The sequence below is a fragment of the Quercus suber genome, unplaced genomic scaffold (genome assembly GCF_002906115.3).
Source record: "Quercus suber isolate HL8 unplaced genomic scaffold, Cork oak 2.0 scaffold_17, whole genome shotgun sequence".
Classification (NCBI taxonomy): Eukaryota; Viridiplantae; Streptophyta; class Magnoliopsida; order Fagales; family Fagaceae; genus Quercus; species Quercus suber.
In genome coordinates, this window is record NW_027069482.1 from 195,943 (window position 1) to 206,465 (window position 10,523).

The following is a 10,523-nucleotide window of genomic DNA, read 5'->3' on the forward strand; positions in this document are numbered from 1 at the left end:
AAAGTTCAGCAAAAAAAAAGAGTTCGTTAAAGGTGTTTTACTTATCATGATATTTAGACTTGTAAAGTATCAAGTTGATGTGATACTAAAAACTATGCCAATGGATTGGTCCAAAAAAAAAAAAAAAAAAAAAACCTTATGCCATTGGGCTCGTTTGGTAATGCTGTTATAGTAACATTATTTAAGTATTGTGAAAATACGTGTGGATGAAAAAGTGTTGTGGAAATATGTGTTGTGTTGTTTAAACAACGAAAACTGTTGTCCAAACAACATTACCAAACACCCTATAGTGTTTAAACACACCAACCCAAGGTGGGATCTTTAGCCATAGGGCAATTCTTTTAAGGGTTTATTTTATAGTTTTACATTCTCTATTAGTTGCAAAACAGGCTCAATGATAGGGAATTGTTGAATGTTATATATTCATATATGGGTGCCAGTTGTATCTGGAACGGCCGGTCAAGGCAACACAACTCAAGCCCATTGATTGGGCGACTTGCTGTACAAGCGTTATGAGGCTCCTGTCGGCTGTCCTTTTATTCATCACCATTGCGTTGTTTTGGCCTTTGGGTGCCCCAATATATATTCCCTTTGATACTAGGCTACACGTGATCATCATCTACATAATTCCCTAAATGCCCATGCCTTCAATTATTTTATGTTGATATTGTGCTTTAGTATCTAAGGGTTTTAATGTCATTTTTGTGAAAAATAACGTGTAGCTTTTGTCAAAACTAGGTGCATTATTAGCGGGAAAAGTTGGTAATCGGGAAGTGATATTGCCAAGGCAAGCTTTTTATAGGATTACACCACTACCTGTTTGTTTTGGCATTAATATTTTTTTTTTAAATGATCTCATTTTGTTATATTTAGTAATTAGTAACGACTTTAAAATGAGTTGAAAAAAATTAAATCTTAACTTTTATTATTATTTAGTTTTGTGTACAATAAAGTTGTTTTAAATAAAGAAAGTTAAGAAATGATTTTTCTTTAACTTATTTTTTTATAGAAAGATGTTACGTCTACAACAATTTTATAATATTTTTACAACAAATCATAGTTGATTAGTTGTTATTGGTTCAAATTTGAAACTAATACTAAGATTACTTTTTTGCCCCAACAATAACAACCAGTAACAACCTACTACTTAAGATTTGTTGTAAAAATGTTGTAGACATATCATTTCTCTTTTTTATATTACTAAATACAGGAAAAGTACGAAAAAAATTATCCATAGTTAAAAATTAACCTCCAAGCAAGGGGATTTAGAATTTTCACTTGCACCCATAATTTCTTGCCTTGGTAACAAACAAATATGGTAAAAAAAAGAAAAACATACAAATATTATCATCATTCATGGAAAAGGAATGAGAAATGTTTGTTATGGAGTGACTTCATGTTTTTAGAGAGAAATCCAATCTTCTAAAGAGAGAGAGAGAAAAAGAGAGACTTTAATAAAGCTCACTTGATTTATAATTGCACCCACCTTCTTTTAAATATATCATTCAGTATGTATCTTCATTTCTTCACCTATTCACTCATATACACACACACAATTTTTTAAGCTATACTTTTTTTCTTCTTTTCAAATAATCATTCCCCGCTTTTTATTGAAACATTTTTTAGTTGTGGGGTACATACTCTTACATAATTCAGATTGATTGACTTCAAAGACCTTTTGCCACTTGATCTTTGCTTCAGAAAGAGTGTTAAAAAAGGTACCTTTTTTCACTGGACCCTTTTTTTTTTTCTTCATTCACATCACTCACATGGTATATTTTCTTGCTAGACTATGATTATTAATTATTACTACTACTATTTTTTTTTTTCACTATATTACACTATAATTTTCCCACTTTTTTTTTTTTTTTAATTTGTTCTTTCTTTGTAGCAGTTCTCCCCTAACCTTCTGTTATTATCATCTCTTATATTAAGTGGGTTTCCATGTGGTTGGTTCAATCTCTTGGGTCCTCATATTATTGAGTGTAAAGCTTTTGTTTTTTTCTCTACTCCATGGTCATTCTATAGTGGGTTTCTTAAGTATTTAAGATCTAGGATTCTGGGTTGTGCTTATATTTGTGTTTTCATACACCTCTTTTTTTTTTTTTACTTCTTGCAGTAGTAGGTGGGTGTTAAAGTTTTTGTTTCCTAGTGAGTTTTAGAGAGAAAGTTGTAGAGAGAGAGAGAGAGAGAGAGAGAGATCAATGGCTGGAGGAGGAGGTGATGGTGGTGGAGGTGGTGGAGGAGGAGGAAAATCTTCTGAGCCAGCGCCACACCCGCCAAAGGATCAGCTACCCAACATTGCTTACTGCATTACAAGCCCACCGCCATGGCGTGAGTAACTGTATCTCTTTCTCATTCACTAAAAGTTTGTGTTTTTTTTTTTTTGCTTCTGAGTACTGACTTTATGGCTTGGATTCTGAAGTATTTTTCATTTTTGGAAAGTATAAAGTGGTGCTAAATTATTCATGGTTGGTGGGTCTTGTAGACATAGTTTCTCACTCTGATTCTTCTGAATCTATATGGTATATCTTTAAGGTAGGTTTTTAGTATTGTAAGTTAGCTTGATTTGGATACTTTTCTCTGGTTTTAACCGTTCAAACTTCAAAGTAGCTTTTTTCTGAAGTCTCTCTCTTTTTTCTGTGGCAGATACCCCTTTTTCCAGAAAGTAAAGTGGAGAATTTGTTTTTTTTTTTAAAACTTAAATAAACCTCACTTGTGCACTGGGAAATTCTAGTTTTTCTTTCAATAAAGAAAAAAAGAAAAGACCGACTGCTTTTTTCACTAAACTTATTAATGACTTTTTTTTGGTGGAAAATTTTTAGTTTTTGTTTCTGCTGATTGATTCTCCTACTTTTTTTTTTTTGGGCCTGTTGATGCTATGTATTAGTATTGTTTCAGAAACTTGGGATTTGGTTTTCAGTCACTAGATTCCATGTCATATGTTGCAACCACTTTATTACCTTTTTTTTTGTTAGTTGATTTCCCTTTATAGAAAATTTTCTATACAGTACTTTTCTTTTTTGGGTATTTGTTTTCATTCCTTCCTGGTTCTTTAGAATACACATTATATGGCTCGTCTCAACTCAAGAATGTTTCTTTCTGACTATTTGGGGATGGCTACCCAAATTTTTACTAGCAATTTTGATGTAATTAGAAGAATTCCAAGTCAAACATATTGTCATAGTTCAGAGTACTGTTTCTTATCTTCAAATTACTTCAGTACCTTTCGTTTCAAATTTTGCCATTGCTTTCATTAGTAAATCATTAAAACAATGTGTTTATGGGAAATAATGCAGCCGAGGCCATCCTTCTTGGGTTTCAACACTATCTTGTGATGCTTGGCACGACAGTTCTCATCCCCACTGCTCTGGTTCCCCAAATGGGAGGTGGAAATGTAAGCTTCTGAGGAAAAAAATTGGAAAAAAAAAAAGAAAAGAAATAAAAATCTGTTTATTTTTAAGGTGTCTCCAATAATTCTGACTTAAATCACATGTACTGTTGTAATAGGTGGAGAAGGCCGAGGTTATCCAGACCCTTCTTTTTGTTGCTGGTTTGAACACATTGCTGCAGTCATTGTTTGGGACTCGACTGCCTGCTGTCATTGGAGGGTCATATACCTTTGTCCCTGCCACAATTTCAATTATCCTTGCTGGTCGATTCAGTAATAGCAACGACGACCCTGTGGAGGTTTTGTGATCTCAAACCCATCCTCATTATATTTGGTGCTATTTGTATAAGTTGGTCAATTGCTTGTTAATATGGTGTACATAAGTATTGTTGAGCATGGGATATTATGAACTAGTGTCCAGCATGGGATATTGCTGGCAATGTGTCTTTAGTTTCCCCTAATTTGAGCGAGCACAATCAAACCAAAACACTAAATGCCACACTTTTGGAAAAAAACAAAGATATCCATTTGAAAAAAATAACAAGAAAATTGACTTTCAGTCTATAATGCATTCAAAATTCACATTAATTTTGCTGATGTTTGCTCCAGCTTGGTTGTAACCATGTCATGATGTCTTGATGCCTATACAGAAATTTAAGAAGACAATGCGGGCAATCCAGGGTTCTCTTATTGTTGCTTCAACTCTTCAGATTGTCTTAGGATTCAGTGGCCTATGGCGCAATGTTACAAGGTTAGTACAAAACCAACACAAAATTATATCAAATTGCATTAGTCTTGGGCAACTTTGGACTTTTCCCCTTTTTATAGAATTATCCAGATTCTATTTGCTTAGGCCATATAGGAAAGCATCCTGTAAAATGCCCCTTGACATATATGTCATTTTTCATGGATTAATTTGGGTTGGTTCATATTAATTTCAATTTAATTACTCTTAATCAACTTGATTTCTGAAATAGCAATTATTGTCACTAGCTTCATACTGACACATCTCCGCATTTACTCCAAAATAGTCTCATCAAACAGAAATAATTGAATACTCTGTTTGGGACTTTTTCTCATTACAATTTGATGAATAATTTTCTTATTTCCATTCTTCAGGTTTCTAAGTCCACTTTCTGCTGTACCTTTGGTAGCATTAGTTGGATTTGGGCTTTACGAGTTAGGTTTTCCTGGGGTAAGCCTTCTTTTTCTGCAATGTGCACACACTAGATCATTTGTTACTTTTGGATGTTAACTTTTGCCTTGAATGTCTAGGTTGCCAAATGCGTGGAGATTGGGCTGCCAGAGCTTATTGTTTTAATTTTTATCTCACAGGTAATGGTCTTTAATGTGTTACACCCATTTTTTATGGTTTTGAATTTATTGATGTGTTATAATCTCTTGCCTTATGTGAATTTTATCTCTGTGACCTTACAGAGCATTGATTATTGTTAAGCTGAGGTTGTTATTGTTGATGCTTTTTGTGCAGTATTTGCCCCATGTGATACATTTTAGAAGCCATCTCTTTGACCGTTTTGCAGTCATTTTCTCAGTAGTGATTGTTTGGATCTATGCTCACCTACTTACTGTAGGCGGGGCATATAATGGTGCATCACCAAAAACACAAAATACCTGTCGTACTGATCGTGCTGGACTTATAAATGGTGCTCCATGGTAAGGATGGGTTGTTTCATCAAAGAAACTAGTTTAGAAACTTGTGCATATGCACGGGCACAATAAAAAATAAAAAACAAAACACACACACACACACATCATATATATATCACAATTTGAATTATTTTTAGTTAGACAAACAAATGGCATTGAAAAGCAAAATCTTTCAAACTTTCTCTTCTAATTTTAGATAGAGAATTAGATATATAATTGGGATTTTGATGGTTAATTTATATTAAACTCCTTGTCTTTTGCATTGAGTTAACTCACTGGGCACAAAAATTTAAAAATTAGATGGGACATGTGCAAAATTAGACTCCAATTGAAAATCTCATTGGATTTTCTCTCAGCTTTGGTTATATATATATATATATATGACTGCTCCTTTCAAGTTGAAAGTTTCAACATTTCTTCTATAATGACTATAAATTTGATTATTGAGGCACAAGATACAAGGCCTTGATATGTAGCTCTATATGATCATTTTGTTTATTGTAAATCCTTTTTTTCAAAACTTTCTTATTCATTAGATAAAGTTCGCGCTAAAATCTCTTTCAATTGGATTGTGTGGTTTAATTGCTATTTTAGTTACTATGTTGGAGCTCAAATTTACCTGTAGGGAATGTGTTTGGGTAATTTATGATTATTTTGCAAGTGAATTATGCTATTTACAGTCATTTAGGTTCCCTTTCACAAACTTTGGTTAGCCATATTTACATGTGGCATGCAGATTTGGCATGGCTACATTTTCATGGACTATTTAGAGATATTACCTTTTCTTTTCTTTCTTTATTTTTTCCTTTTTTTTTTTTGGTGGTTGGGGGGATTGGTGGTATTTGAGATTTCACACAGATTGTTAGGATTTAGAGTTGTCAAATTCCTGTATGACAATGTATGTATCAAAAATGGTTGTAAAACATGTATGTTCAAGTTAGGTTGAGTCAAGTGATGAAGAGCTGCCTTAAGTTTTGCACAACTGGAAGTTTTGCTTGAGTGAAACAGTAAGTCAGGCAGAGAGTTCATGTGATTATTGCTCGACGATCGCTTGAGCGAGATCTCAGGACACTGAATACTAATTCTACTCGAAGCAGATTTTTGCTGGTCTTTAACCTTCATATAAATCCATCATGATGCATGACTTTTTGAACCCCAAGAAGGCTGCCATACCAAGGCAAACCCTGAGTGCCTTCCCTTGAGTTTCAAATCAAAGAGATCCTTTGTTTGTTGTTGATCTCATTGAACCTGAACCTAATTGAAACTGCAAAGATTCTTGAGTTTCAAATCAAGAACTTCAAGAACCTGAACCTAATTGAAACTGCCAAGATTCTTACCTTGTGTTAGTGAGCACTGACTTCCCGGAGTTCCAGCTTGGAACAGGTGTCATTCATTGTGGAGATCATATAGAAACAGTCTAAGGTTCTGGAATCATTATGGTGAAGTGTACGGGTTGCTTACTTGGTTACATAGGGTCTAGTTACAAAGGTTTTGTAAGTCACCCTTGTAAAGTTCTTCAAAAGTTTTCCACTTTGTCACCAAATTATTGTGTTCTTTGTGTTTTTTTTTTTTTTTTTTTTTTTTACTGTTTTCTGAATCATGGTGATGCATATTTGTTAGCCTTTTATTGGGAGCTTGATACTGTGTAGATTGATCTTGGATCTAAGCGTTATTCAGTTTGATGGTTAGAACAGATAGAGGTAAAAGCTGATTTTTCACAGATGATTTTTTCAAAATAGTTGCAAAGACATTCATTTTTTTTGCATCTTGAACTGTGATATATTTATTATTTTCTTCAAAGGTACTTGGAAAAAATTTCATCTTTATGTTTCCATAAATCATTAATTGATAAAGGATTCATAAAGCTGAGCCCTTTTATTTTTCATTGAGTGATCATCTTAAACCCTTATTACATTGTATACATGTTATTGAATGGAGCCATGATCTGGGATATTAAAGTGGTACTATTGTGATTATAGTTTGATTAAATGCTGCATTATTATGTTTACTTTGGTAAACATAAATTAGTATGTGTTTGATAGTTGACATGAGTGGGAAAGAATTGATTATTGGAATTTGGGTTTGCAGGATAAGAGTTCCATATCCTTTCAATGGGGAACTCCTTCATTTGATGCTGGTGAAGCCTTTGCAATGATGATGACTTCTTTTGTTGCTCTTGTAGAGGTCTGCTTTCTTTCTTCCTTTGAAATGCTTCAAATTAAGTACCAAAATCCATTACATCATTGCCGTTGTTGTTGGCATAATTTATTCTGCAGTTCTAAATTATTTTGTACTCTTGCAGTTATTCTTATGCCTTTCATTTGAAGTCCATTAATGAGTTGATGATAGACTAAAATACTCCTCATCAGTAGCACTCCATTTCATCTTGAGATTATATGATTATCATACTTTTGCATGAGTGGACAATTTAACCTTCAATTAGGCATTATGATGTTCTTGTCTTCAGAGTCAATTTTTGTTTCAGACTTGTAATACATTATCAGTACCTGTTATTTTGACTATGTTAATACTATTTGATTTCTTGGAGTTTTCTCATTTCTTGTATCTGTCCAATGATTTGAGCAGTCCACCGGTGCTTTCATTGCGGTCGCAAGGTATGCAAGTGCAACTCCATTGCCACCTTCCATTCTCAGCCGTGGAGTTGGCTGGCAGGTAATTAGGAAGGATTGTGACTTGTCCCCTCATATATAAGTAATGTGGCAAACTTGTAAATGCAAAATTGAGGTTCTAGTTGTTTTTTTCATCTATGATCATGTGGATAATTTCCAGCTTAATTTTTCTTCTTGTATGCATGGATTTATCAATATACTAATGCAATGAAACAAATAAAAGAAAATGATTTTAATTGCGCCTTGATCATGTGTAGCCTGTTATTGCTTCTTACACTGCTACAAATCTCTCTCTCTCTCTCTTACCCCCCACCAAAAAAAAAAAAAAAAAAAGGAAAAAAAGAGTGCATATCACAAATCTCTCTCTCCTATGCAGGCATGTGCATGAAAGGAACCAGAAAGGAAGAAATTTTAATAAATAATAACCATTCTTAAGAACAAGAGAAGAAACAGAAAATTCTACCATACATGTATGTAATTGACAGTAATGTATCCAAATATTAATGCTTCCCCTTCATATCCTATATGTTCTTACCAATGTTTAAACCTCAGCCTGTCCATGTGTACTGAGTACACTATCTTATCTACATAATCTGATTAAACAATTCTTTTAGTGAAGAAAATATCTGGATAAAAGATATAAAGATGAGCACTCAATAAAATGGTTGTACTTGATATTGTAAGAAATGTATGGACCCAAAATTTAGAGAATTATCATATTTACTCTATCCATCTCTGGGTTGTTGCTGAAGACTGTAATTAATTGTGGGATTTAGTGACTATTTTTCAGAATAATACCCATATAGGTAAAAATTGTGTGTTCAATACCATTATGCAAGTTTCTTGAAGATCTATTTCTGGTGAAAATTGGATTCTTATTGTAGTTAATTGTTTTTGCCGACAGGGAGTTGGCATTCTGTTATCTGGGTTATTTGGAACTGTGAATGGATCCTCTGTATCTGTGTAAGTCTTAATAATAGGGAACACCTATCCTGTTTCGAGTATTCTATTCCAATTAAGTGAAAAACAGATTTGAGGACTCTACTTGTTTTTTTACAGAGAGAATGCTGGTCTCTTGGCCTTGACTCGTGTTGGCAGTCGAAGGGTAGTGCAAATATCAGCTGGATTTATGATTTTCTTTTCCATTCTTGGTAAGAAGTTGTTGCGTGAGATGTTTTGAAATGCATGATAATTGAATAATTAGTATTAATTACTTGGCCTTTCTCTGCAAGCATTTTGTTCCTTTTATCAGAGCTTTTCATCATTGTACAGGAAAATTTGGAGCCGTCTTCGCTTCAATCCCAGCACCAATTGTTGCTGCCCTGTACTGTCTTTTCTTTGCTTATGTGGGTAGGTGTCCGTGACTTAACAGGTTAACAAGCAGGTAGTTTGACATCTGAATCATTTTTATCATTCGTAATTATTCTTATCTTGCATTGCAGGTTCTGTTGGTCTTAGTTTTCTTCAGTTCTGCAACCTGAACAGCTTCAGAACAAAGTTCATCTTAGGCTTTTCTATCTTCGTGGGCTTGTCAGTGCCACAGTACTTCAATGAGTATACAGCAATCAAGGGTTATGGTCCTGTCCATACAGGAGCAAGATGGGTATGGATGACATATGTGAACCCTGAATGTGTCTTGCTTTTAGTAAACTTATCTTAAAATCATGTCATGGTTGGTTTCGATTCCACTAACTAAAGCATCACTCTTTTCTTGGCAGTTCAACGATATCATAAACGTCCCTTTTTCATCAGAACCTTTCGTTGCTGGCTTGGTGGCATATTTCCTGGACAACACACTGCATCGAGACCCTACAATCAGGAAAGACAGAGGTAAACATTGGTGGGACAAGTTCCGGTCTTTCAAGGGTGACACAAGGAGTGAAGAATTTTATTCCCTGCCCTTCAATCTAAACAAGTATTTCCCATCTGTCTGATATTATAAGGTTCTCTATCAGATATTGCTCTGTTGAAGGTTCAAAGGCTCTTTGCAGGATCATGTTATAAATCATTGTTATAAATCATTGTGAATCTTATTACAGGCTACATCAGTATAAGATTGTCTCTTCCTTTGTAGAATGCCTTAGAACATTTATTTAATTGTTTTCTTTGTTGTAAATCCAATGGCAGAACTGGATTTAAATTTTAAACTACTAATGAAGCAGTTTTATGTCTCTTCATTCTTTTTGCTTGGTTCTGATTCTCATTTTATAATTGTCCGTCCGTGTTACTTCAACACAAATGCTTGAATATTATTATTATTTTTTTTGCTCAACTGAAAATTATGATTTTGAATGCTATTTTAACTGCTGGATTTTTTTAGCTTGTGGAGATTGTCCATGCCTCCTTAGTCTGTATTTAAATCACAATGCACTTGTACAATGAACTTAAAATCAGTTTAATCTATGAGTTCTAGTTAGTTTAGCTCAATTGTTAAAGACTTAAAGTCTAATCAGTTTAATCTATGAGTTCTAGTTAGTTTAGCTCAATTGTTAAAGGCTTAAAGTCTGTTGATGTTGAATAAGAAATTTAGGGTTTGATCTCCATTTACATTAAAAATCAAATAGTGGTTTCGGCTTGATGATAAAAAGCAAGTATTATGAAATGGATGCTATAGACTAAAATTCTAAAATATCTATTAAAAAATCATTTTAATCTAATTGTACGCATAAAATAGTAAAAGAGAAGGCCATGGTTAAAAAAAAAAAAAATTTCCTTACTAATAGACGGTTAAGAATTACAAGTCAATTTTGTCAAAAAAAGAAAAAGAAAAGAATTACAAGTCAACTCATTTTAGTAGTTGAAAAACAAGACGGAGTCGTGGGCCTTGCAGCTTT

General features: G+C 33.7%; 1 protein-coding gene across 1 annotated transcript; it reads left to right on the top strand.

Moving 5' to 3' along the window:
* The first annotated feature begins 1,899 nt into the window (after window positions 1-1,899).
* LOC112031633 (nucleobase-ascorbate transporter 6) lies at window positions 1,900-9,866 on the top strand. Its single transcript, XM_024064334.2, is given in 15 exon segments — window positions 1,900-2,334; window positions 3,300-3,397; window positions 3,511-3,690; window positions 4,042-4,142; window positions 4,511-4,586; window positions 4,667-4,726; window positions 4,881-5,065; window positions 7,148-7,164; window positions 7,167-7,243; window positions 7,646-7,732; window positions 8,594-8,652; window positions 8,749-8,840; window positions 8,962-9,039; window positions 9,132-9,292; window positions 9,408-9,866. Coding segments are annotated over 15 exon segments (1,617 nt in total). The 5' UTR covers window positions 1,900-2,204; the 3' UTR covers window positions 9,624-9,866.
* The last annotated feature ends 657 nt before the right edge of the window (window positions 9,867-10,523 follow it).